The 27,933-nt window shown below is 37.8% G+C and overlaps 2 protein-coding genes across 2 annotated transcripts in view; both read left to right on the top strand.

Moving 5' to 3' along the window:
* Positions 1 to 27,933, top strand: part of LOC120331803 (uncharacterized) — an 84,022-nt gene that overhangs the window by 37,554 nt on the left and 18,535 nt on the right. The gene's annotated exons all lie outside the window — the stretch shown is intronic.
* Positions 22,638 to 23,453, top strand: LOC144425608 (uncharacterized). The gene is made up of 3 exons (XM_078114933.1): positions 22,638 to 22,753; positions 22,828 to 22,880; positions 22,957 to 23,453. Exons 1-3 carry the CDS (start codon positions 22,669 to 22,671, stop codon positions 23,068 to 23,070), a joined length of 252 nt encoding a protein of 83 aa, XP_077971059.1. The 5' UTR covers positions 22,638 to 22,668; the 3' UTR covers positions 23,071 to 23,453.

Genomic DNA, 27,933 nt, shown 5'->3' with positions numbered 1-27,933 from the left:
TACATTTCCCCTCGCGGGTAGCGTAGCGACCTTCCCCTGGATGGTTAGGCAACCCGAGAGCACTGAAAGTGCGTATGCACAGTATAGAATCAAATTTCGTTGCACGAAAGTCAATAGCTAAAGCTAACTACTCTAAGCGACCGTGAATCACTATTATCTGAAGAACCACAGGGCCGAGCCGGACGAAACTTTGCATGTAGCGGGGGCTAGTTACCAAACAAACACAGAAAATTTTTGGGAGCGATCGGGCCAAAGGAAGTGGGCCAAAACGTGATTTTAGTGGCCCGGAGCTGCTGATTGGTCAATCGGCTGTCCGTCAAGTCACGCGAGAGTGAGTTTGGGGTTTAGAGGCCGTTTAGCTCCGTTTCCGGGGTCGGAAAGCGTTTGCCCGAGTATTGGGAATTTTTCCAAGTATAATTGGGGGTGGGGGCAGTGCCACCACCCCCCCAGTGGTGAGAAAACGTGTGGAAAGCCACGCCCACTTAGGTAATATCGTTTTGGGGCTATTAGGAGCACTTGGAATTGGTTTTTGGGCAAAGTGGTGCTCAAATCTCAAAGGGACCAATATATAGAATATTTCACCACCTCAACTTTGGGAATTCCCCCTCCCAATCGCCCTCCAGTGGCGTAAGAAGGTTGCGCACCTAAAAACGAAGCTATCGAGAAATAAAATAGATAGGTATGTTGGGAAAATTTAGGTTAATGCTTTTTTCAAGAAATTTTTTTTCTCTCACTCCCCAGTCATGGTCTAGTGATTTTGGCTTATTGCAGGCCTCTGAAAGGATCTGTTGAGAAAGTAAAGGCATGGGCATGTTTAGAAAAATTATTTGAATCTATTTTGGAGAAAATTTTATTTCTCCATCTCCTCAGTCACGCTCCAGTTATTTTACGTTATATCTGGAGAATGGTAGAAGGTAGAGGTGCCATATTCGGGTCATACAAGGTAGTTGAGGTCTAGTTTGTGTCAAAAAAATTTCGTCACGGTTGAGTGATCACGGACCTCAAAATTGGAAAAATTCGACTCCGGTTAGGGGTGATCAGTTTAGTACGTGGTATTTGAACTTCTTAATGGACTGAAGGGGTCGGGGGCAGAGCGCCGGACGAATTTCCGCCATTCGTCCGGCGCAACGACCCGGGCCCTTCAACAAACTTCAAACAAACATCTGCTTCTTGATTTACTAAAAATATTTCTATACATTTACCCTCGCGGGTAGCGTAGCGACCTCCCCTGGATGGTAAGGCAAAAGGGTAGCACTTTAGTGCGTTATGCACAGTTGAAATCAGAAGTCTTTGCACAGAAGACAAATAGCTCCATTATAAAGCGATAGCACTGTGAGATTGACTATTTCCCAGAAAACTGGAGGGCCGATCGGGACGAAACTTGGCATGTAGCGGGTGGAAGTTACCAAACTAACACACAAAATTTTTCAGAACGATCGGACTAGTGGAAGTGGGCCAAAACGGGGTTCTAGTGGAAAAATTAAAGGATGCGCGACATTGAGCTGTCAATCAAGCCACGCTATGTGATTTTGGGGTTTAGAGGCCGTTTAGCTCCGTTTCCGGGGCCAAAAAGCGTTTGCCCGAGTATTGGGATTTTTTCCAAGTGTAATTGGGGGTGGGGGCACTGCCACCGCCCCCCCAGTGGTGAGAAAACGTGTGGAAAGCCACGCCCACTTAGGTAATATGGTTTTTGGGCTATTAGGAGCACTTGGAAGTGGTTTTTGGGCAAAGTGATGCTCAAATCTCAAAGGGACTAATATATAGAATATTTCACCACCTGAACTTTGGGAATTCCCCCTCCCAATCGCCCTCCAGTGGCGTAAGAAGGTTGCGCACCTAAAAACGAAGCTATCGAGAAATAAAATAGATAGGTATGTTGGGAAAGTTTAGTTTAATGCTTTTTTCAAGAAATTTTTTTTCTCTCACTCCCCAGTCATGGTCTAGTGATTTTTGCTTATTGCAGGCCTCTGAAAGGACCTATTAAGAAAGTAAAGGCATGGGCATGTTAAGAAAAATTATTTGAATCTATTTTGGAAGAAATTTTATTTCCTCATCTCCTCAGTCACGCTCCAGTGATTTTACGTTATATCTCGAGAATGGTAATAGGTAGAGATGCCATATTTGGGTCATACAAGGTAGTTGAGGTCTAGTTTATGTCAAAAAAATTCGTCACGGTTGAGTGATCACGAACCTTATAATTGGAAAAATTGGACTCCGGTCAGGGGTGATCAGTTTATTACGTGGTATTTGAACTTCTTAATGGACTGAAGGGGTCGGGGGCAGAGCGCCGGACGAATTTCCGCCATTCGTCCGGCGCAACGACGCGAGTCCTCCAACAAACTTCAAACAAACATCTGCTTCTTAATTTACTAAAAATATTTCTATACATTTCCCCTCGCGGGTAGCGTAGCGACCTCCCCTGGATGTTCTCCCGCCCACGTCTCGTGATGGGTGGCGATAGCCACAACAAAAAACAAAAGCCAGCGGCCAGAGATATTAATGGAAGGTCTATTACACGAAGCGTTTCATCAGGGTATGTTACGGAGAACCGCAAGTCCTAGAGACAAGCGGGTGGTGTCAAAAGATAGCTGAGGGTCCCAATATACCAATAAAAATTTTTCAGAAAAATCGGGCCAGAGGAAGTGGGCCAAATCGAGATTTTAGTGGCCCAAAAGTGAGGATGTGCGACATTGCCATTTCTAGGCTGTCAATCAGTTCACGCAACAGTGATTTTGGGGTTTAGAAGCCGTTTAGCTGCGTTTCCGGGCCGGGAAACGGTTTGCCCGGGTATTGGGAATTTTTCTAAACATGTTTGGGGGTGGGGGAAGTGCCCCCACCCCCCCAGTGACGAGAAAACGTGTAGAAAGCCACGCCCACTTAGGTAATATGGTTTTGGGGCGATTAGGAGCACTTGGAATCGGTTTTCGGGCAAAGTGATGCATAAATATCGAAGGGACTAATTAATAGAATATATTACCACCCCAACTTTGGGGATTCCCCTACCCCGTAACGGTCCAGTGACTTCGGAACGTTGCGCTTGAGAATTGAGATATTGAGAAAAAAAAATACATAGGTAGGTTGAGAAAGTTTAGTTTAATACTTTTTTCGAGGAATTTTTTTGCTCCCGTGCCTCCGTCACGGTCTAGTGATTTTGGCCTTTTGCCGGCTTCAGATAGGTCCTATCGAGAATCTAAAGGCATGGGCATGATCAGAAAAATTGATCCAATCACGTATCAGCGGAATTTTTTTCCCCGAAGGCTTCAGTCACGATCCAGTGATTTTAGGCTATATCTCGAGAACGGTAATAGATAGGGGTCTCGTATTTGGGTTATAGAAGGTAGTTGGAGTGTAGTTTATGCCTATAAAATTTCGTCACGGTCGAGTGATCACGGACCTCAAAATCGATGAAAACAGTCTAATATTCAACAACTAAAAATCGACATTGCGACAAACTATCTAATTAGCATAACAACCCTAATCCTTTTTTGTCGCACTGTCGAAAATTCAACAACTAAAAATCGACATTGCGACAAACTATATAATTCGTATAACAACCCTAATCTGGTATGAAAAATTGACATTGCGACATTCTTGGACGGAAATTTCGACATTGCTACAAAATTGTCGCAATGTCGATATTTCAATCAGGAAAGTTAGAATTTTCGACAATGCGACCTATTTTGGTATTAACCGTCTATACGGATAAAACTGTCTATGTCAGGGGGCGCAAATGGCGTCGGTCGGATCACGCCGCGATCCGTCCGACGCAACGGATGGCGGCCCGAGCGTCGTAGACACAACCGGCATGGTCCCAACCGACCGTTTGTGCGCCCGCGGCCCCCCTCGTCGTGTGCCGCAGGCAGACGTTTTTTTCTGGATGGTCTGGCAACCTTTGAGCGTTTTTTTGCTCCGTCAAAGTGAAATGTCGTGCATCCTTGCGCTTTTAGCGTAGGTGGTTATAGATGAAATAAGAAGTGACGAAGGGTAGGTAACGAGCATTTCCCAGACAACTGCCGGGCCGATCGGGCCGAAACTTTGCACGAGCACGCGGACTGTTACCAAAACAACCCAGAAAATTTTACAGAGCGATCGCGTCGGGGGAAGGGGGTCAAAACGGGGGTTGAAAATCGGGGTGCGGTTACCTGTCAATATGTCAATCAATCAAGTCACGCCGATTGAATTCGAGTCCGTTTAACGGGGTTTCCGGGACGGGTGAGCGTTTGGCCGATCCCTGGCAATTTTTTCGAGTACTTTGGGCGGCGGGGGCTGGCCCCCCCCCGCCCTCTGTGGTGGTTAAACGTGTGCCAGACCCCGCCTACTCGAGCTTCGTTTGTTTTCGGCTATTCTCAGACTTTTGAACGGGTTTTCGATCAAAGTGTCACTTATTTCTCGAAGAGGATAATTAAATGAAAGTTTTATCGCCGTCGAACAGGGAATTACTCCTCACAGTCGCACGCCAGGGTCTTCGAAAGTTTTGCATATGAAAACACCACAAACGTTAGGATAGAATAGATCGATGGGTATATAAACGAAAAGCGCTTTGCGCGTAATCATTTTTATTTTGTGTCACTTTGAGATTTTGGAAGTATACTGTGAGTCGGGCGTAGAACGAGCATTTCCCAGACAACTGCCGGGCCGATCGGGCCGAAACTTTGCACGGGTGCAGGAACCTTTTCCAAAACGACCCAGAAAATTTTTCAGAGCGATCGCGTTTGTGGAAAGGGGTCAAAACGGGCTTTTAGTGGCCCGAATCGGTTATTGGCCAATCGAGCTGTCAGTCAAGGCGTGTTTGAAGCCTCGCCCATTCGGCGATGGTAGATGAAAGTATATACTGTGAGGGAGAGGAAACGAGCATTTCCCAGACAACTGCCGGGCCGATCGGGCCGAAACTTTGCACGGGTGCATGGACCTTTACCAAAACGACCCAGAAAATTTTTCAGAGAGATCGCGTTTTGGGAAAGGGGTCAAAACGGGCTTTTAGTGGCCCGAATCAGTTATTGGCCAATCGAGCTGTCAGTCAAGGCGTGTTTGAAGCCTCGCCCTTTCGGCGATGGTAGATGAAAGTATATACTGTGAGGGGTAGGAAACGAGCATTTCCCAGACAACTGCCAGGCCGATCGGACTGAAACTTTGCACGGGTACAGGGACCTTTACCAAAACGACCCAGAAAATTTTTCAGAACAATCGCGTTTGTGGAAAGGGGTCAAAACGGGAGTTTTGTGGGACAGAGAGAGGTTGCAAGTTAATTAGGCCGTCAATCAAGTCACACACCACAAACGGTGGGATAAAAGTATATTGCTACTATATAAACGAAAAAGAAATATACTCATAATGAAGAGGTCGGAGGTGTGTACATCTGAAGAGCGTGGACCGAGATGACGGAGGCAGGTTGTTAGGCAACAGCAAGCACTTCGTGCGTAAGGTTTTTTATTTCGTGAAATTTTGCTCGTCAAGCGTTAGTGGTACAATTCTGAGGTATACTGTGAGTCGGGCGTAGAACGAGCATTTCCCAGACAACTGCTAGGCCGATCGGGCTGAAACTTTGCACGGGTGCAGGAACCTTTACCAAAACGACCCAGAAAATTTTCCAGATCTATCTCGTTTGTGGAAAGGGGTCAAAACGGGATTTTAGTGGCCCGAATCGGTTATTGGCCAATCGAGCTGTCAGTCAAGGCGTGTTTGAAGCCTCGCCCTTTCGGCGATGGTAGATGAAAGTATATACTGTGAGGGGTAGGAAACGAGCATTTCCCAGACAACTGCAAAGCCGATCGGACTGAAACTTTGCACGGGTACAGGGACCTTTACCAAAACGACCCAGAAAATTTTTCAGAACGATCACGTTTGTGGAAAGGGGTCAAAACGGGCTATTAGTGGCCCGAATCGGTTATTGGCCAATCGAGCTGTCAGTCAAGGCGTGTTTGAAGCCTCGCCCTTTCGGCGATGGTAGATGAAAGTATATACTGTGAGGGGTAGGAAACGAGCATTTCCCAGACAACTGCCAGGCCGATCGGACTGAAACTTTGCACGGGTACAGGGACCTTTACCAAAACGACCCAGAAAATTTTTCAGAACGATCGCGTTTGTGGAAAGGGGTCAAAACGGGAGTTTTGTGGGACAGAGAGAGGTTGCAAGTTAATCAGGCCGTCAATCAAGTCACACACCACAAACGGTGGGATAAAAGTATATTGCTACTATATAAACGAAAAAGAAATATACTCGTAATGAAGAAGTCGGAGGTGTGTACGTCTGAAGAGCGTGGACCGAGATGACGGAGGCATGTTGTTAGGCAACAGCAAGAACTTCGTGCGCAAGGTTTTTTATTTCGTGAAATTTTGCTCGTCAAGCGTTAGTGGTACAATTCTGAGGTATACTGTGAGTCGGGCGTAGAACGAGCATATCCCAGACAACTGCCAAGCCGATCGGGCTGAAACTTTGCACGGGTGCAGGAACCTTTACCAAAACGACCCAGAAAATTTTCCAGATCTATCTCGTTTGTGGAAAGGGGTCAAAACGGGATTTTAGTGGCCCGAATCGGTTATTGGCCAATCGAGCTGTCAGTCAAGGCGTGTTTGAAGCCTCGCCCTTTCGGCGATGGTAGATGAAAGTATATACTGTGAGGGGTAGGAAACGAGCATTTCCCAGACAACTGCAAGGCCGATCGGACTGAAACTTTGCACGGGTACAGGGACCTTTACCAAAACGACCCAGAAAATTTTTCAGAACGATCACGTTTGTGGAAAGGGGTCAAAACGGGCTATTAGTGGCCCGAATCGGTTATTGGCCAATCGAGCTGTCAGTCAAGGCGTGTTTGAAGCCTCGCCCTTTCGGCGATGGTAGATGAAAGTATATACTGTGAGGGGTAGGAAACGAGCATTTCCCAGACAACTGCCGGGCTGATCGGGCCGAAACTTTGGTGTAGGGACTTTTACCAAAACGAACCATAAAATTTTTCAGATCGATCGGAACGCAGGAAGGGGATTAAAACGGGGGTTTGTGGGACGGAGAGAGTTTGCAAGGTAATCAAGCCGTCAATCAATTCACACACCACAAACGTTAGGTTAGAATAAAACGCTAGTATATAAACCAAAAGAAACAATGTTGCCATTGAGCAACTCGGAAGTGGGTACCTCCAAATTATGTGAGTTGGCGCACACGGACGGGGGGCCCTACGCCGGACGAATCCCCGCCATTCGTCCGGCGTTACGACGTGCCACTCGAAATAACCACCTCGACAGCACTACTTCGTTGACAACAATTTCAAACAGACATCCCCTTTTCCCTCGCGGGTAGCGCAGCGACCTCTTCTGGATGGTAAGGCAACCTGAAAGCACGCAAGTGCGAAAGCACAGTCTGAATCAAAAATCGTTGCACAGAGTGCAAACTGCTGGTATGAAGTATATTCTCAGAGAGGGTGTGATTCTCAGTTTCCCAGGAAACTGCCGGGCCGATCGGGACGAAACTTGGCATGTAGGTCGGGGATAGTGTCGTGATAACCCGGAAAATTTTTCAGAACGATCGGGCCAAAAGAAGTGGGTCAAAACGGGCTTTTAGTGGCCCGAGGCTTCTGATTGGTCAATAAGCTGTCAATCAAGTAACGCTAGAGTGATTTTGGGGTTTAGAGGCCGTTTAGCTCCGTTTTCGGGGCCAAAAAGCGTTTGCCCGAGTATTGGGAATTTATCCAAGTGATGTTGGGGGTGGGGGCACTGCCACCGCCCCCCCAGTGGTGAGAAAACGTATGTAAAGCCACGCCCACTTGAGTAATATGGTTTTTGGGCTATTAGGAGCACTTCGAATTGGTTTTTGGGCAAAGTGACGCTTAGATCTCAAAGGGACTAATATATAGAATATTTCACCACCTGAATCTTGGGAAATCCCCCTCCCAATCGCCCTCCAGTGGCGTAAGAAGGTTGCGCACCTAAAAATGAAGCTATCGAGAAATAAAATAGATAGGTATGTTGGGAAAATTTAGTTTAATGCTTTTTTCAAGAAATTTTTTTTCTCTCACTCCCCAGTCATGGTCTAGTGATTTTGGCTTATTGCAGGCCTCTGAAAGGACCTGTTGAGAAAGTAAAGGCATGAGCATGTTTAGAAAAATTATTTGAATCTATTTTGAAAGAAATTTTATTTCTCCATCTCCTCAGTCACGCTCCAGTGATTTCACGTTATATCTCGAGAATGGTAGAAGGTAGAGGTGCCATATTCGGGTCATACGAGGTAGTTGAGGTCTAGTTTATGTCAAAAAAAATTCGTCACGGTTGAGTGATCACGGACCTTAAAATTGGAAAAATTCGACTCCGGTTAGGGGTGATCAGTTTATTACAGGGTATTTGAACTTCTTAATGGACTAGAGTAGTTGGGGGCACAGCGCCGGACGAATTTCCGTCATTCGTCCGGCGCAACGACCCGGGTCCTCCAAAAAACTTCAAACAAACATATGCTTCTTAATTTACTAAAAATATTTCCATACATTTCCCCTCGCGGGTAGCGCAGCGACCTTCCCCTGGATGGTCAGGCAAGGAAAAGCACTGAAAGTGCGTATGCACAGTATATATCAAAATTCGTTGCACGAAAGTTAATAGCTAAACTATAACCTCTGAGCGTATATGATTAAGCATTTCCCAGACAACTGGCGGGCCAATCCGGGCGAAACTTGGCATGTAGCTGGGGGCTGTTACCAAACGAACACAGAAAATTTTTGGGAACGATCGGGCCAAGGGAAGTGTGCCAAAACGGGCATTTAGTGGCCCTGGCGTGGCTACCTGTCAATCAAGCTGTCCTTCAAGTCACGCAAGAGTGATTTTGGGGTTTAGAGGCCGTTTAGCTCCGTTACCGGGGCCAGAAAGCGTTTGCCCGAGTATTGGGAATTTATCCAAGTAATATTGGGGGTGGGGGCACCGCCACCGCCCCCTCAGTGGTGAGAAAACGTGTGGAAAGCCACGCCCACTTAGGTAATATGGTTTTTGGGCGATTAGGAGCACTTGGAATCGGTTTTCAGGCAAAGTGATGCCTAAATATCAAAGGGACTAATTAATAGAATATATTACCACCCGAACTTTGGGGATTCCCCTTCCTCGTAACGGTCCAGTGAGTTCGGAATGTTGCGCTTAAGATTTGAGATATTGAAAAAAAAAAATACATAGGTAGGTTGAGAAAATTTAGTTTAATACTTTTTTCAAGAAATTTTTTTGCTCCCGTGCCTCCGTCACGGTCTAGTGATTTTGGCCTTTTGCCGGCTTCAGAGAGGTCTTATCAAGAATCTAAAGGCATGGGCATGATCAGAAAAATCATTCCAATCACGTATCAGCGAAATTTTTTTTCTAGTACCCTTCAGTCACGGTCCAGTGATTTTCTGCCCTATCTCGAGAACGGTAATAGATGGGGGTCTCATATTTGGGGTGTACAAGGTAGTTGGAGTGAAGTTTATGCCTAAAAAATTTCGTCACGGTCGAGTGATCACGGACCTTAAAATTGATAAAAATCGACATCCATCAAGAGTGATCAGTTTATGACTTGTTATTTAAACTACTGAATGAACTAAAGTGGCTGGGGGCTACGCGCCGGACGAATTCCCGCCATTCGTCCGGCGCAACGACTCTGGTGAATCCAACAAACTCATAATGAAACATACGCTAATTTATACTCAAATATCTTCCTTACATTTCCCCTCGCGGGTAGCGCAGCGACCGTCCCTGGATGGTCTCGCAACCTGTCGCACTGAAAGTGCGAATGCACAGTCTAAATCAGAAAACGTTGCACGTGAGGTGGAAGTTAAAATTCTATGCGTGGGAGACCGATTGATGAGCATTTCCACTATGTAGGGTAGGGCTGATGAGGTAGGTGATTAGCACGTTAGTCAGGTATCCCTGTCCGCATGACGCAGAAAATTTTTGGAAACGATCGGGCCAGAGGAAAGGGGTCAAAACGGGGTTTTTGTTGCCCGAGGCTGTTCATTGGTCAATCAGCTGTCAATCAAGTCACGCTAGAGTGATTTAGGGGTTTAGAGGCCGTTTAGCTAAGTTTCCGGGGCCGGAAAGCGTTTGCCCGAGTATTAGGAATTCTTCCAAGTCTTTTTGGCGGTGGGGGCTGTGCCCCCACGCCCTCTTTGGTGAGAAAACCCGTGCAAAGCCACGCCCACTTAGGTTCTATTGTTTTTAGGGAATTCTGAGGCATGTGAATGGGGTTTTGGGCCAAGATTTGCCTAATTCTCAAAGAGTATAATTATTTGAAATTTTCTTTACTGAATAATTGGTGTTTCCCCCTCCCAATCGCCCTCCAGTGGCGTAAGAAGGTTGCGCACTTAAAAATGGAGCTATTGAGAAATGAAATAGATAGGTATGGTTGGAAAAATTAGTTTAACATTGTTTTGAAGAAATTTTTGTTCTCTTACTCCCCAGTCACGCTTTAGTGATTTTGGCTTATTGCAAGCCTCTGAAAGGACATATTGAGAAAGTGAAAGCATGGGCATATTTGGAAAAATTATTTGAATCCATTTTAAAAGGAATTTTTTTTCTCCAACTCCTCAGTCATGCTCCAGTGATTTTACGTTATATCTCGAGAATGGTAATAGGTAGAGATGCCATATTTGGGTCATACAAGTTAATTGAGGTCTAGTTTATGTCAAAAAAATTTCGTCACAGTTGAGTGATCACGTGCACTAAAATTAATAAAACTTGATTCCCATTGGGGATGATCAGTTTCTAACCTAGTATTTAAACTATTTATTGGACTAAAAAGGTCGGGGGCACTGCGCCGGACGAATGCCGCCATTCGTCCGGCGCAACGACCAGGGTCTTCCAACAAAATCAGAACAAACACCTACTTTTTACCTTACTAAACACATTTCTTTACATTTCCCCTCGCGGGTAGCGAAGCGACCGACCCCTGGATGGCTGCTAAGTGCTATGACCATCGGCACACGTAGCAACCGCCCTTAATTACGATCGTTACATATGTAGAACAATTTTTATACGAAACGCCAGTTCACAAAGTTAACAATTTCCTTCTCCGCGTAATTAAGCTGTTGTTTGTATTCGACTGGAATTTTTTAAATATATTGAATCCATAATATATTATTTGCAAAATATTTAGTAAAAAATGAATAAAAACGCCGCATAAAACTCATTGAAAACCACTTAATAACCACATAAAATATAAACACGCGCTATTGATATGTACCGTTTGTTACTTTAGCTTGTTGAATGTATCTGGTATTTTCACTCCCATTGTTTCCGGAACGCAAATGATACCAGTAATTCCGCTCAGAATTGATATTCCATCCATTATCCAGTTAAGTATGGAATATTGAATTTTGCCTGTATAAAGAGAGTAAATGTATTTGAAAATTTTTGGATTACCCAATTACCAATTGATGAAAATTGCCATGGAATAGAACATTTGGGTATTGATGAAACTTGTATTAAATTGAAATGTAATTGGCTGTTCATGGCGTTTCGGTAGTGGGGCGTTCAGCCGAATTAGTAAGTTTGGAATGCAGAATCTTTCCCTACAAATGACTGAGAATATGACTCAGCAAGACGCGTATGGCGTCGTAACGTAAACTGATGTCATCCAAAGATCAAAGCAAAACTATATTCTAATCTAGATGTTGCCAAATGACGTTTTGATCAACGCTACAATTTGGGACGTGCACTACTGGGTGTTGTGGCATATAACGTCAGTGTCAATGCTAGCGCAGGGATGAATCTATACTGGTATAACGACTTCTGTCTTCGGGTAGATGGGATGTATGGCTATCCACGACAATCTCGTTCCATAGGCCTAAACGTCATTTTTATTTGCGAAATTGCAAGGGGCACTTGTCTCACTTAATAGATGGTATGTACAGCAATATGCCGAGAAATATTTATCAACAATGAGTACAAGATTAAGATGTAGGTCCTTACTATTGTTGTCTGTGAGGTTTTCGAAAAGGAATATACTCCAATAAAACGATACAAATATTTAAATGTCTTCGCAAGTTATTGTCGAAAACGCCAGTCAAAGTTCTGTCTTCAATCAACTCATCTTTGAGACCACCAAATTCACAAGACTTGGTTTTATTTTACAAGTTTGACACAACAAATTGAATAGATTCCTATGGCATCCGTGATATCAGGTTTAATTAATATCTTGTTAGTCTTAATTTGACCTAGGAAGGCATATTTCAGAAAATAATCTACATTAGCATGTTTTGTTAGCAAGGTTAACGAGGTGGAGTTTTTTTTTTCAATTTCGACAAATTAGTTGATGGAATTTAAAATTGATTTCATTTTAGAACAAGCAATTTGAATACAAATTGAAAAATTAGTTCACAACTGAATCCGACCCCGCATCCAAAAACATTCCATGCCAACATTGCCAAGTACCATCTCCGTCTCAAGGTTAAACTTATATATTTTATATAGGTATAACTAAATATTTGGATACAACCAGGACACAAAGCACTGCATACGTCGGTAAAATACGTAAACACTAAAACAAACCAAGTACATAGATTCGTGGATGGATGGATTGTTTACAAAGTGACAGTAATCAATGAACTCGTTATTGTTTTAGCAGGGGTGTGGAAACTTCGGCCCGTGGGCCAAATGATGTCAGCAAGGAAAAATTGTGCGGCCCGCGGAATAGTGCCAATTTTGAATGATGTGTCCGCGAAACGAGTTTCTATAGTTAGTTAATCTGATACGTACAAGCAATTCCAATCTCTATACCACTACATGAGTGCCACTGTCAGCAAAATACACAAAGTTATACGAACATGTTTCTCGCTGAATTCTTCTAAAGTCAATGTGATATAAATTCAAATAGCAGTTTTCTTTGGAAATTCATGCATTTTAACACACCATTTCTGCAAGGACCCATAACAATGTCGTAAGATCAATAACAAAAAGAAACATTTTTTTGCCTGAAACTACCGTGGCTACATTCAGTTACTTTAATCTGGCCCTCCTGTAATAGAGGTCGCACACCCCTGTTTGAGACTTTTAGACGTCCTCAACAAATGCAGACGTGCACCGCAGCGACGACTTGCGTTTTAATTGGTTTTGGAAAGTTATATAGCAGATTTATGTAAAACGTGTCACTTCAATGTTAGAAATGTACCGATACCACTTTTGTCGCCGATACCGATACGATGTCAACCAAAAATCGCCGATACCGAAATTCCAATATTTTGAAAAGCCCATACTATATAATTATTATCCTGGTTGATAGGGGCAAACGGGATAAAACATTTGTCTGTAAACTGCATTCACAATGAACGTTATTTCAGCTTGAAGAGATAGGTATTCATGAACATGAGAAAATGATAAATGCTATGCTGCAGCTATGGCATAAATGACGTCCCATTAGAATCAATACTAACTGTTCAATGTACTTGATTCAATCACATCGTAAATTGTTTGCAAAAAAAATTTATGCAAAAGTGCGCATTAACACTTTTATTGAACAAACCATTGTAGCTTCTGCAGACATTTCGTTGAGCACAAGCGCAAGGGATCGCGGTGTTCGATTTGCATAACCTATTCTCATTGGCGTAACCTATAAAATTGTAGTTATAGATAATTACATTTGGTAATAACTTCGATTTAAAAAGCAGTGAAAGTATATGGTACCAGAAGACGTGACGTTATAATACCCGTTACGAGGGTGGGATGTGAGTGTGACTCAAGGCCAGTCTGCTTGTATGCAATCACTCTCTATAAACTGCGAAGAGTTAACGAGACAGTGAATGTAGCGAACATGATCTCCGCGCAGCAAAAACGAATTTCAGTCGTTGTAATCCGCATACTAACCTATATCTTTTAAAACATTATAGATTATTGAGCGGTCTATATCGGGAATACCGGTCTATTTTTAGCCAATACCGGTATTACAAAAATGGCCGATAAGGATGCATCTTTAGTTAACGTTATCTCATATATGCAAGGACATACATACATTCCCGAAGTGAGGGAACTTGTTCGGTACAAAGAAAACCTATTCTTTAAATTCCATCACTGGCTGTGAGCCATTGCAATGCACTGGCGTTCCGCCCGGTAGACTTAAATATTTCGGTCATGCAGTGTGGAAGTCATATATATATATAAATATTTTTCTTATCAATACAAAGTTTTTTTTGTTAATAATATTGGAGGCAGTCAATTTATCACTCATTTGCGACTCACTAAACTCACTAAATATTAGCTGTGATGAAGATCTGTCCAAAATCATATAACTGTTATGTGAGTGTAATTTTCTACTTATTCTATGTTGACTAATACTGATGTAACATGTCATTTATGTAGCAAACTATTATTATCTGATCAAACTAAAACAAACTGTGAAATATGTGGCAAACTATTCCACTCTGAATGTGTTTGTTATTCGTGTTTGAATGCAATCTCTCCCCCTCGATCTAACCATAAGGTTCATAGTGCATTTGCCCAGAATTCCAAATTTCTAAGTAAAATAAGTAGGCCTAGATGTGAATGCGCAAACATACAAGTATCCGATTTGAATTCTACCAGTAGGTCCATGCCAAGAAATTGTTTTATTGCTTTTCACCTAAATATCAGATCTCTTCAAAAAAATCATGATGAGCTTGTCAATCTATTATCTGAATCAATTACACTCCCACATCTCATTGACATTTCAGAAACAAGGCTTGGTGCGACTCCTACCTCAAATATATCCATTTATAACTATGAATTCATTCACAAACTTTCCAAAACAATTGCTGGGGGAGTTGGCCTATATGTTACTCGAGACCTCAGTTTTTGTGAGATTCATGAATACGACCTAGTCCTAGAACATCCAGACTGCGAAGATTTATAGATCAACTTAAAACTAAATTCCAACATCTCTTTCATAATTGGAGTAATCTATAAACACCCAAGAAAATATATCATCAAATTTACCGAAACTATTTCCAACGCATTAGAAAAGTTGAATAGGGACAAAAGATTATTTATCCTACTGGGTGACTGGAACATTGATTTATTGAGTCATTCAACAGATCTGGCCACTATGAGTTGAGGTATATTGATATGCACCTTGCCAATTTATTACTGCCCCTAATTACTAAACCAACACGAGTTGCTCGTACATCCAGTACACTGATAGATAATATTTTTACAAATTCCATTAATTAACCACGATTTGTCAAGCTTTGTCATCTTAAGTGATATTAGTGATCATTATGCACAGTTATGTACAATCTCTGCTCCCGTTAGTAAGATAAATAAAATCAGAGTATTGACGCGAGATATGAGACATTTCTCTATTGATAGCTATAGATCTGACCCAGAATGTTCTTTGCACCCCATATCGAATTGCCAAATTACAACTGATAATTTAAATATTTTATTCGATTCATTCATTCAAATATCAAAATCAACCATTGACGCCAATGCACCAATGAAACCACTGAGTCGGCGTGAGAATAGACTTCTAGCTAAACCTTGGTTGACTAAAGGCATCCGCATATCAATTAAGACGAAACAGAAAATGCATAAAAAATATTTTTAAAATGGTAGCGACACGAAATATAGATTATACAAAACTTACAGCAATTTACTTAGAGTCTTGATAGCCAAAGCAAAAAAATTGCATTACTTTAAATAAATTTAACCAAGACAGTGGCGACGTTAAATCTACGTGGAACCTAATTGGGCAACTGGTCAATATAAAAAGAGACACAACATCAACAACTACAATTAAAGCACTAAAAACAGAAACTGGGCAGAAAGTAAGCAATCCAGATCTAATTGCCAACTATTTTAATGATTATTTTATCTCCATAGGCCCTAAGCTTACTGAGAAAATCACTCACACTGGATCTTTTTTGAGCAACCTTAAGAACCCCATAAAAGAGTCTTTTTTTCTGAGACCAATACCTGTCAATGAAGTATATTACACAATAGCAAGTTTACCTGATGGTAAATCAGTTGGTTATGATAATATTCCAGCAAAATTTTTAAAATATGCTGTTGACATAGTTTCCTCATTGCTATGTAAATTATTTAATGCCTCTATAGACTTTTTCCTCATAGTTTGAAAACTGCCAAAGTTTCACCGGTGTATAAATCTGGGGATAAAGAATGTACATCAAATTATCGTCCAATATCAGTGCTATCCCCATTGACTTTAGTATTTGAAAAGCTTTTACATGCTAGACTAACCGAATTCATTGAAAGACATCGCATTATAAACAAATCCCAGTTTGGGTTTCAAAAACAACACTCCACTTATCATGCAATTCTCGATATGATTTCTTATTTCTATGATAGTGAGAAGGGAATTTATAAGTCCCATTTTTCTTGACCTTAAAAAGGCATTCAATACCGTTGATCATAGCATACTAATTAGAAAAATGAGCCATTATGGTTTTCGCGGCCACGCGTCAAAATTTTTCCAGAGCTATCTGAGTTCTCGCCAGCAGTGTGTAAAAATCGGATCAAGTTGCTCCGAACTTGCAACTGTACAATGTGGAATTCCACAGGGCTCGATAATTGGCCCGTTAATGTTTCTGCTTTTCGTCAATGATCTTCCGCATGCCACTAACTTGCTTGTCAAACTCTTTGCTGATGATACCGGATTGTTTGGAAGTTCAGCTTCTCCGAGCGATTTGGAATTGTGTATGAACTCTGAAATGGATAAAAATTCAACTTGGATGGCAAACAATAAACTCACGATTAATGTCGAAAAATCTAAATGCCTATTGATTAGCCACAAAAATGATAGTAAAAATAAAATTCGACTTGAGATTAGCATTAATGAATCTCTACTCGAAAATGTGGACTCATTTAAAAACCTTGGCATCCATAATGATGATCAATTGAAATGGGCCACCCATATTAACTATGTTGCTGGAAAGCTGGCCAGTGCAACTGGTATGTTATACAAACTTAGAAAATTTCTTACCTTGCCAGTTCTTCGAATGGTCTATTTTTCTCTTTTCCAGTCATATCTACAGTATGGTATCATATCACCTAGGTAAAGCTAGCGGCCACTTCCAGCGGACAGTTACCAATTTTTCCAAATTTGAACCCGCCATGTTCCACGACAGTTGTCGCGAATTCACTTAATTGCGGCTACATGGATGCAAAAAATTAGGTGATTCTCCCTTTTAGAAACTGACGACAGACCTGAAACATAATAAAAAACAAAAATGACTGAAACAACACATTTTTTCCTCGATAAAATGAATTATTGCTCAGAAGCTCATTTATCGACAAAATCTAAAATTCAACTGAGTTGAAGCGTAATTTATGCAAGAAATAATTTTTTCTCATCCAATTCATTAATACAGTGAATTTGATGAAGATATATAAAACATATATTAAATTTTAAAACAATTCCACTATGCGGAAAGTTGGGAAATACCCCCCAATTAAAGGAAAATTTTTAGGAAATTGTCGAAATAACTCAGTTAAAGCGTCATTTATGCAGGAAATAATATTTTCTCATCCAATTCATTAATACAGTGAATTTGGTGGACAAATATAAAATACATATTAAAATTTAAAAAAAATCCACCTTGCGGAAAGTAGAAAAATTCCCCCCAGTTAAAGAAAAAAATATAGGAAATCTCTAATTTAACTCAGTTAAAGCGTAATTTAGGTAAGAAGGAATTTTTTCTCATCCAATTCATTAATGCAATGTGTTTGGTGGACGAATATAAAATACATATCAAAATTTAAAAAAAATCCACCGTGCGGAAAGTAGGGAAATTCCCCTCAATTTAATGAAAATATTTAAAAAATCGTCTATCCAACTCAGTTAAAGCATAATTTATGCAAGAAAGAATATTTTCTCATCCAATTCATTTATACAATATATTTGGTGGACAAATATAAAATACATATTAAAATTAAAAAAAAATCCACCATGCGGAAAGTAGGGAAATTACCCTCAAATGAAGAAAAAAATATGAGAAATTGTCAATTTGACTCAGTTAAAGCGTAATTTAGGTAAGAAGGAATTTTTTCTTATCCAATTCATTAATGCAGTGTGTTTGGTGGACAAATATGAAATAGATATCAAAATTTTAAAAAAATCCACCGTGCGGAAAGTAGGGAAATTCCCCTCAATTTAATGAAAATATTTAAGAAATCGTCTATCCAACTCAGTTAAAAAATAATTTATTCAAGAAAGAATATTTTCTCATCCAATTCATTAATACGGTGTATTTGGTGGACAAATATAAAATACATATCAAAATTTAAAAAAAATCCACCGTGCGGAAAGTAGGGAAGTTCCCCTCAATTTAATGAAAATATTTAAGAAATTGTCTATCCAACTCAGTTAAAAAATAATTTATGCAAGAAAGAATATTTTCTCATCCAATTCATTAATACAGTGTATTTGGTGGACAAATATAAAATACATATTAAAATTTGAAAAAAATCCACCGTGCGGAAAGTAGGGAAATTCCCCTCAATTGAAGAAAAAAATATAAGAAATCGTCAATTTGACTCAGTTAAAGCGTAATTTAGGTAAGAAGGAGTTTTTTCTCATCCAATTCATTAATGCAGTGTTTTTGGTGGACAAATATAAAATACATATTATAATTTAAAAAAAATCCACCGTGCGGAAAGTTGGGAAATTCCCCCCAATTGAAGAAAAAAATATAAGAAATCGGCAATTTAACTCAATTAAAGCGTAATTTTGGCAAGAAGGAATTTTTTCTCATCCAATTCATTAATGCAGTGTGTTTGGAGGACAAATATAAAATACATATTAAAATTTAAAAAAAATCCACCGTGCGGAAAGTAGGGAATTCCCCCTCAATTAAAAAATATATATAAGAAATCGTCAATTTGACTCAGTTAAAGCGTAATTTAGGTAAGAAGGAATTTTTTCTCATCCAATTCATTAATGCAGTGTGTTTGGTGGACAAATATAAAATACATATTAAAAGTTAAAAAAAAATCCACCATGCGGAAAGTAGCGAAATTCGGTACTCTCGAAATATGGACACAAAGATGACGCACAACCTGAATATAAAAGGTGTACCAGGATAGGTTCAGAATTAGAATCTAGATTGTACGCTTTTGGGAGCGCAGGGAATAACCCATTTATGCACAAATTTATTTTTTCTCATCCAATTTATTGATACAGTGTATCCGGTGGACGAATATAAAATACATATTAAAATTTAAAAAAAATCCACCGTGCGGAAAGTAGGGAAATTCCCCTCAATTGAAGAAAAAAATATAAGAAATTGTCAATTTGACTCAGTTAAAGCGTAATTTAGGTAAGAAGGCATTTTTTCTCATCCAATTCATTAATACAGTGAATTTGATGAAGATATATAAAACATATATTAAATTTTAAAACAATTCCACTATGCGGAAAGTTGGGAAATACCCCCCAATTAAAGGAAAATTTTTAGGAAATTGTCGAAATAACTCAGTTAAAGCGTCATTTATGCAGGAAATAATATTTTCTCATCCAATTCATTAATACAGTGAATTTGGTGGACAAATATAAAATACATATTAAAATTTAAAAAAAATCCACCTTGCGGAAAGTAGAAAAATTCCCCCCAGTTTAAGAAAAAAATATAGGAAATCTCTAATTTAACTCAGTTAAAGCGTAATTTAGGTAAGAAGGAATTTTTTCTCATCCAATTCATTAATACAGTGTTTTTGGTGGACAAATATAAAATACATATTAAAATTTAAAAAAAATCCACCTTGCGGAAAGTAGAAAAATTCCCCCCAGTTTAAGAAAAAAATATAGGAAATCTCTAATTTAACTCAGTTAAAGCGTAATTTAGGTAAGAAGGAATTTTTTCTCATCCAATTCATTAATGCAATGTGTTTGGTGGACGAATATAAAATACATATCAAAATTTAAAAAAAATCCACCGTGCGGAAAGTAGGGAAATTCCCCTCAATTTAATGAAAATATTTAAAAAATCGTCTATCCAACTCAGTTAAAGCATAATTTATGCAAGAAAGAATATTTTCTCATCCAATTCATTTATACAATATATTTGGTGGACAAATATAAAATACATATTAAAATTAAAAAAAAATCCACCATGCGGAAAGTAGGGAAATTCCCCTCAAATGAAGAAAAAAATATGAGAAATTGTCAATTTGACTCAGTTAAAGCGTAATTTAGGTAAGAAGGAATTTTTTCTTATCCAATTCATTAATGCAGTGTGTTTGGTGGACAAATATAAAATAGATATCAAAATTTTAAAAAAATCCACCGTGCGGAAAGTAGGGAAATTCCCCTCAATTTAATGAAAATATTTAAGAAATCGTCTATCCAACTCAGTTAAAAAATAATTTATTCAAGAAAGAATATTTTCTCATCCAATTCATTAATACGGTGTATTTGGTGGACAAATATAAAATACATATCAAAATTTAAAAAAAATCCACCGTGCGGAAAGTAGGGAAGTTCCCCTCAATTTAATGAAAATATTTAAGAAATTGTCTATCCAACTCAGTTAAAAAATAATTTATGCAAGAAAGAATATTTTCTCATCCAATTCATTAATACAGTGTATTTGGTGGACAAATATAAAATACATATTAAAATTTAAAAAAAATCCACCGTGCGGAAAGTAGGGAAATTCCCCTCAATTGAAGAAAAAAATATAAGAAATTGTCAATTTGACTCAGTTAAAGCGTAATTTAGGTAAGAAGAAATTTTTTCTCATCCAATTCATTAATGCAGTGTGTTTGGTGGACAAATATAAAATACATATTAAAATTTAAAAAAAATCCACCGTGCGGAAAGTAGGGAATTACCCCTCAATTAAAAAATATATATAAGAAATCGTCAATTTGACTCAGTTAAAGCGTAATTTAGGTAAGAAGGAATTTTTTCTCATCCAATTCATTAATGCAGTGTGTTTGGTGGACAAATATAAAATACATATTAAAAGTTAAAAAAAATCCACCATGCGGAAAGTAGGGAAATTCGGTACTCTCGAAATATGGACACAAAGATGACGCACAACCTGAATATAAAAGGTGTACCAGGATAGGTTCAGATTTAGAATCTAGATTGTACGCTTTTGGGAGCGCAGGGAATAAATGACCGTCTCACTGCTACTGTTCCCGACAGACAACTCAGTAACAATTCTACCTCTACATGATTCCAAATGGGATATAAAAGTATAATTTATTCAATCACAAGCAATTAAATAATTTTTATAATTCGTTTGTAACTGTTCTCAAATTTTTTGATCGGCACATACTTTCAGACTATTATTTACTCCTTTCAACTGATGACAAAGAATCGCCGTGATGTTTACGTTATGGATAGTTATATTGCTGGTTGTGTTTTTCACCAACATGCATCACCATCTAATGACTGATGTAAGTCAATCTTTCAATCTTTGATGTTTTTAATTTTTCAGGCGGATAGGAAATAACCAATAAATATATCCGAGGCTCGAGAACCCCGGTGTAATTGATATGTATAAGTTGATTTCATGATTACTTTTGTTACAAAAATATGAAAAAAACAATTTGACGCCGAACACCTCGGATTTGAATGTAAAACTGCTGGAATATACTTGCGGAACTATGATCGAAAACCATTGGTATAAACAAAATTAGGGTTGGAAAAATCGACATTGTTTTTTTATCTAAAAAGTCCATATTCATCTTTCCTACAACACTTTAATATCATACTTATATCATCTCATTTGTTTTACAGTTAAATTTAGGAAACTATAGCGTGATTGTTTCTGCGTGCAGGATAAATGAAAATCACTGGGTTCTTTTGCTGAGGATGAAGTTTTGTTTTGAAATTTTAATAATATTCAATAAATAAGAAATTGTTGTGGCAAAATTACATATTGCCTTTTTGTATTTGATTCTTCATTTTGATTCGAACAAAATATCTTTGCAATTCATTGACACAACGAGAATTAATTTCTACTTTCTGAATCCGTATGGAAGTTCAATTGAAGAGACCACTCACGCATGTGAAAATTATAAGTGAGTTCAATTCCTGAAATACATCTTATCGTTAGCCATTTCAACTACAAGCTAAAGTAGAAACTCAATAAACCTTTACTTCACTGTTGCCAGATCGCTTTCAAATCCTGGAGTGGATTTTTTAAAATTATCTTTTTTACAGTTATCCAGTCCTTTATTTTTAATATTCTATTTCTCTTGTTGAAAGTATTCGGCTGTTTTTGTAAAAACGTGTCCTGTTCTTACAAGTAATATATAAACTACATAATCACATTGTACCAGTAACAAACTGTATTTACAATTGGAATGACATTGACAATTGTGAATGACATTGAAATTGAATGAAAAGTATTGATTTTAAAAATCAAGTTACATGAGAAGTATATTAGTAAAACTGAATTTACACACGTTACAACACACAGAAACTGGATGAATTTACGAAAAGAACGCGAAAACTGGACACCAACGGTTACTGAACATCCCATTCAGAGGGATGGATCCAGTTGTGGAATTTACGTGATAAAGGTATATAGGAAGTCATACAAATTTAATTATCCATACATCAGTATATGTTCTTTGTCAATTTATTCACAAGAAATTGTTCCATAAGAATTGATTAATTTATTTTCATATACCAAACAACATTCTCATGATTTTCCTCACACTATTTTGCGTTATTTTGAAACAACTTATTTTGTCTATTGGTTCTTTGGCATATATTCGATTGCAGTTCGCTTGGATGATGCTGGAAACTAAAAGCATCCATGTTGTTTCACCAATCGATGAAAGGGCGAAAATTGCCAGTTGGGTGATTCAGAATTCCGGTATGACGAAATGAATATTTGATATTTAGATAATTATCTAAACATTACGCAGTTAAAAAATACATTTTTGACAGACTGCGTGGAGACGTACTGCAGTTTTTGTGGGGAGACGGGAGAAGCAGAATGGGTAAGTAACTTAATAGGTGTTCAATAAACATGCAATATATAATTTTATATTCATGGTATTTTGACTTTTTTTAAAGATTGGCTGTGATGTGTGTCCACGCTGGTTTCATGCTGGATGCTACAACGGAGATATTGCGGAGATATTGGACGTACTTTGGAAATGTCCAGCATACGAGGCCGGTTGGCATTAAAACGCATTTGATGTAAAAATAAGTTTCAAAGGGTTGCCACTTGACACTAACAAGTAGATCAAATGGCCATTTCCCGTTAACCTGTCCATTGAGTACAGAGCCATGAATATACAGTAGAAGCGCTACCCACGAAATTAATTCGTTCCGAAGACCCGTCGTATTACATAAGGCGTTTTACCTGTAAATGCCCTAATCCGTTTTAAGTCCACGTAAAACTCGGACATCATTTTCGTATAAATTATATTAATGCTTAAAATCCAACAACTACATGTTAGAATTAGATTACAGCATAATAAATAAACAAAGAACATACGGAAAGAAGGAAGAACATAGTAATAACGAATAAAAACTAAGAACGGTATGCTTATGTACCTTTGTTTACCATCGTCATAATCAAATGATTGATTCCCAAATCACCGTCCGCCACTGATGGAGAATTAAGACCTGAAAACTTGTTTTATTTTTCAAGTCGGTTTTTACTTGATTTGAGTCGGCGCTAATCTTTCATGTCTGGTGTTATTATTTTAATTTTGCTTATTGATATCGCCAACTTAAAGTGAACGATATTGTCATCAACGACGTCGGGATAATGATAAAATCCGCGTTAGATATTAAATAACATTTAAAGGTCATTTTATAAACTCTTAATTGTAAGAAATGAAAAAAAATTCCTGTTATGTTCGGTCGCTATCGAAATTGAGGGTGAAAACAATTAATTGCGACACAATTTGCTTTCAGATTTATTGGAATAGACGATAATAATTGTGAATATTGTGTAATAATTGTAATTGCGCTTTTTGAATTTCTTTCATGCTGGCCATAATTTAGTGCCACGACGCGCACGGCTGATTTCAATTGCGATAAAAAATAGAATGGCTATGAATATTTTTTTTTAAATCGAAAGTTTGACGGCGCTAGGAAATGTGCGTCATATTCGGTATTCTCAAAAACACCAAAAAAACGATATTCGAAGGTCGCAATGTTCAAATATTAGGTTTGTATTGAACATCCCTGCATTAAATTAATCTAAAATGAACAAATATCACTATGCAAGTTTTCGGAAAAGAATTGTTGGATTTTTCGTATCCAGAGCCTTTCGTACGGAGAGTTTCTACTGTATACAAGTTTTTCGTGATATTTTTTGCTTCCATTTTTTTTGTGATTGGCGAATAAAAAACGATTTGTTGATTGATTCATGTGGGAATTGAAAGTTTCTTCATACGTTTACAGTGATCGTAGCGGCTGCTATCGATCGTATCGTCGTTTCTTCCAACGTCTTAGTACGGTGTGCCATACTTCCTTTAGCTCTTTAATACAGTTTCACAGTCTTTCAAATTCTGAGATATTTTTTAACAAGAGCATTAAAAGGTTCGGCGACATACATATTCGACATAACAAATGAAGCGCCATAAGTGTCAAATCGATACTAATCTTGATGACGCCACCTCATCTGTTAAGGTTGACAATACTATTCTGATTTAGGCTGCTGATGTACTGGGTTAAGGCTGCACGTTCACCTAAGGTGACCCAAAGATACCAGCATAAGTTACTACTGAGGTTTTACGGAAGGTAGTGCTATATGGAGTGAGAGGGGGTGTTACGAGGTTGTAGTGTAAACCAATAAAATGTAATAAGAACATGATAAAACTTCAAAAATAATATTTAGTTATGGAGGAGAATGGGAATGATCAATAAATATGACAAGATTTCGCTTTAATTTATATAAATTTACGATTCCGTTGATTTTAACATAAGTTAGATTTCTTAAATATTTTCATTAAATTGGGGGGAATTTCCCCACTTTCCGCACGGTGGATTTTTTTTAAATTTTAATATGTATTTTATATTCGTCCACCAAATACACTGTATCAATGAATTGGATGAGAAAAAATTATTTTTTGCATAAATGGGTTATTCCCTGCGCTCCCAAAAGCGTACAATCTAGATTCTGAATCTGAACCTATCCTGGTACACCTTTAATATTCAGGTTGTGCGTCATCTTTGTGTCCATATTTCGAGAGTACCGAATTTCCCTACTTTCCGCATGGTGGATTTTTTTTAACTTTCAATATGTATTTTATATTTGTCCACCAAACACACTGCATTAATGAATTGGATGAGAAAAAATTCCTTCTTACCTAAATTACGCTTTAACTGAGTCAAATTGACGATTTCTTATATATATTTTTTAATTGAGGGGGAATTCCCTATTTCCGCACGGTGGATTTTATTTAAATTTTAATATGTATTTTATATTTGTCCACCAAACACACTTCATTAATGAATTGGATGAGAAAAAATTCCTTCTTACCTAAATTACGCTTTGATTGAGGTAAATTGCCGATTTCTTATATTTTTTTCTTCAATTGGGGGGAATTTCCTTACTTTCCGCACGGTGGATTTTTTTAAAATTATAATATGTATTTTATATTTGTCCACCAAAAACACTGCATTAATGAATTGGATGAGAAAAAACTCCTTCTTACCTAAATTACGCTTTAACTGAGTCAAATTGACGATTTCTTATATTTTTTTCTTCAATTGAGGGGAATTTCCCTACTTTCCGCATGGTGGATTTTTTTCAAATTTTAATATGTATTTTATATTTGTCCACCAAATACACTGTATTAATGAATTGGATGAGAAAATATTCTTTCTTGCATAAATTATTTTTTAACTGGGTTGGATAGACGATTTCTTAAATATTTCCATTTAATTGGGGGGAATTTCCCTACTTTCCGCACGGTGGATTTTTTTTAAATTTTAATATGTATTTTATATCTGTCCACCAAATACATTGTATTGATGAATTTGATGAGAAAATATTCTTTCTTGCATAAATTATGCTTTAACTGAGTTGGGAGACGATTTCTTAAATATTTCCATTAAATTGGGGTGAATTTCCCCACTTTCCGCACGGTGGATTTTTTTTAAATTTTAATATGTATTTTATATTTGTCCACCAAATACACTGTATCAATAAATTGGATGAGAAAAAATTATTTTTTGCATAAATGGGTTATTCCCTGCGCTCCCAAAAGCGTACAATCTAGATTCTAAATCTGAACCTATCCTGGTACACCTTTTATTTTCAGGATGTGCGTCATCTTTGTGTCCATATTTCGAGAGTACCGAATTTCCCTACTTTCCGCATGGTGGATTTTTTTTAACTTTTAATATGTATTTTATATTTGTCCACCAAACACACTGCATTAATGAATTGGATGAGAAAAAATTCCTTCTTACCTAAATTACGCTTTAACTGAGTCAAATTGACGATTTCTTATATATATTTTTTAATTGAGAGGGAATTCCCTACTTTCCGCACTGTGGATTTTTTTTAAATTTCAATATGTATTTTATATTTGTCCACCAAACACACTGCATTAATGAATTGGATGAGAAAAAATTCCTTCTTACCTAAATTACGCTTTAATTGAGTTAAATTGCCGATTTCTTATATTTTTTTCTTCAATTGGGGGGAATTTCCCTACTTTCCGCACGGTGGATTTTTTTTAAATTATAATATGTATTTTATATTTGTCCACCAAAAACACTGCATTAATGAATTGGATGAGAAAAAACTCTTTCTTACCTAAATTACGCTTTAACTGAGTCAAATTGACGATTTCTTATATTTTTTTATTCAATTGAGGGGAATTTCCCTACTTTCCGCACGGTGGATTTTTTTCAAATTTTAATATGTATTTTATATTTGTCCACCAAATACACTGTAATAATGAATTGGATGAGAAAATATTCTTTCTTGCATAAATTATTTTTTAACTGAGTTGGATAGACGATTTCTTAAATATTTTCATCAAATTGAGGGGAATTTCCCTACTTTCCGCAAGGTGGATTTTTTTTAAATTTTATTATGTATTTTATATTTGTCCACCAAATACACCGTATAGATGAATTGGATGAGAAAATATTCTTTCTTGAATAAATTACGCTTTAACTGAGTTAAATAGACGATTTCTCAAATATTTTCATCAAATTGGGGAGAATTTCCCTACTTTCCGCACGGTGGATTTTTTTTTAAATTTCAATATATATTTTATATTCGTCCACCAAATACACTGTATTAATGAATTGGATGAGAAAATATTCTTTCTTGCATAAATTATTTTTTAACTAAGTTGGATAGACGATTTCTTAAATATTTCCATTAAATTGAGGGGAATTTCCCTACTTTCCGCATGGTGGATTTTTTTAAAATTTTGATATGTATTTTATATCTGTCCACCAAATACACCGTATAGATGAATTGGATGAGAAAATATTCTTTCTTGAATAAATTACGCTTTAACTGAGTTAAATAGACGATTTCTCAAATATTTTCATCAAATTGGGGGGAATTTCCCTACTTTCCGAACGGTGGATTTTTTTTTAAATTTTAATATATATTTTATATTCGTCCACCAAATACACTGTATTAATGAATTGGATGAGAAAATATTCTTTCTTGCATAAATTATTTTTTAACTAAGTTGGATAGACGATTTCTTAAATATTTCCATTAAATTGAGGGGAATTTCCCTACTTTCCGCATGGTGGATTTTTTTAAAATTTTGATATGTATTTTATATCTGTCCACCAAATACATTGTATCAATGAATTTGATGAGAAAATATTCTTTCTTGCATAAATTATGCTTTAACTGAGTTGGATAGACGATTTCTTAAATATTTCCATTAAATGGGGGGGGAATTTCCCCACTTTCCGCCCGGTGGATTTTTTTAAAATTTTAATATGTATTTTATATTCGTCCACCAAATACACTGTATCAATAAATTGGATGAGAAAAAATTATTTTTTGCATAAATGGGTTATTCCCTGCGCTCCCAAAAGCGTACAATC

The sequence above is a fragment of the Styela clava genome, chromosome 8 (assembly GCF_964204865.1).
Source record: "Styela clava chromosome 8, kaStyClav1.hap1.2, whole genome shotgun sequence".
NCBI classification, from domain to species: Eukaryota; Metazoa; Chordata; class Ascidiacea; order Stolidobranchia; family Styelidae; genus Styela; species Styela clava.
Note: the sequence above shows the minus strand (reverse complement) of the source record. Positions and strands in the feature narration are given on the sequence as shown.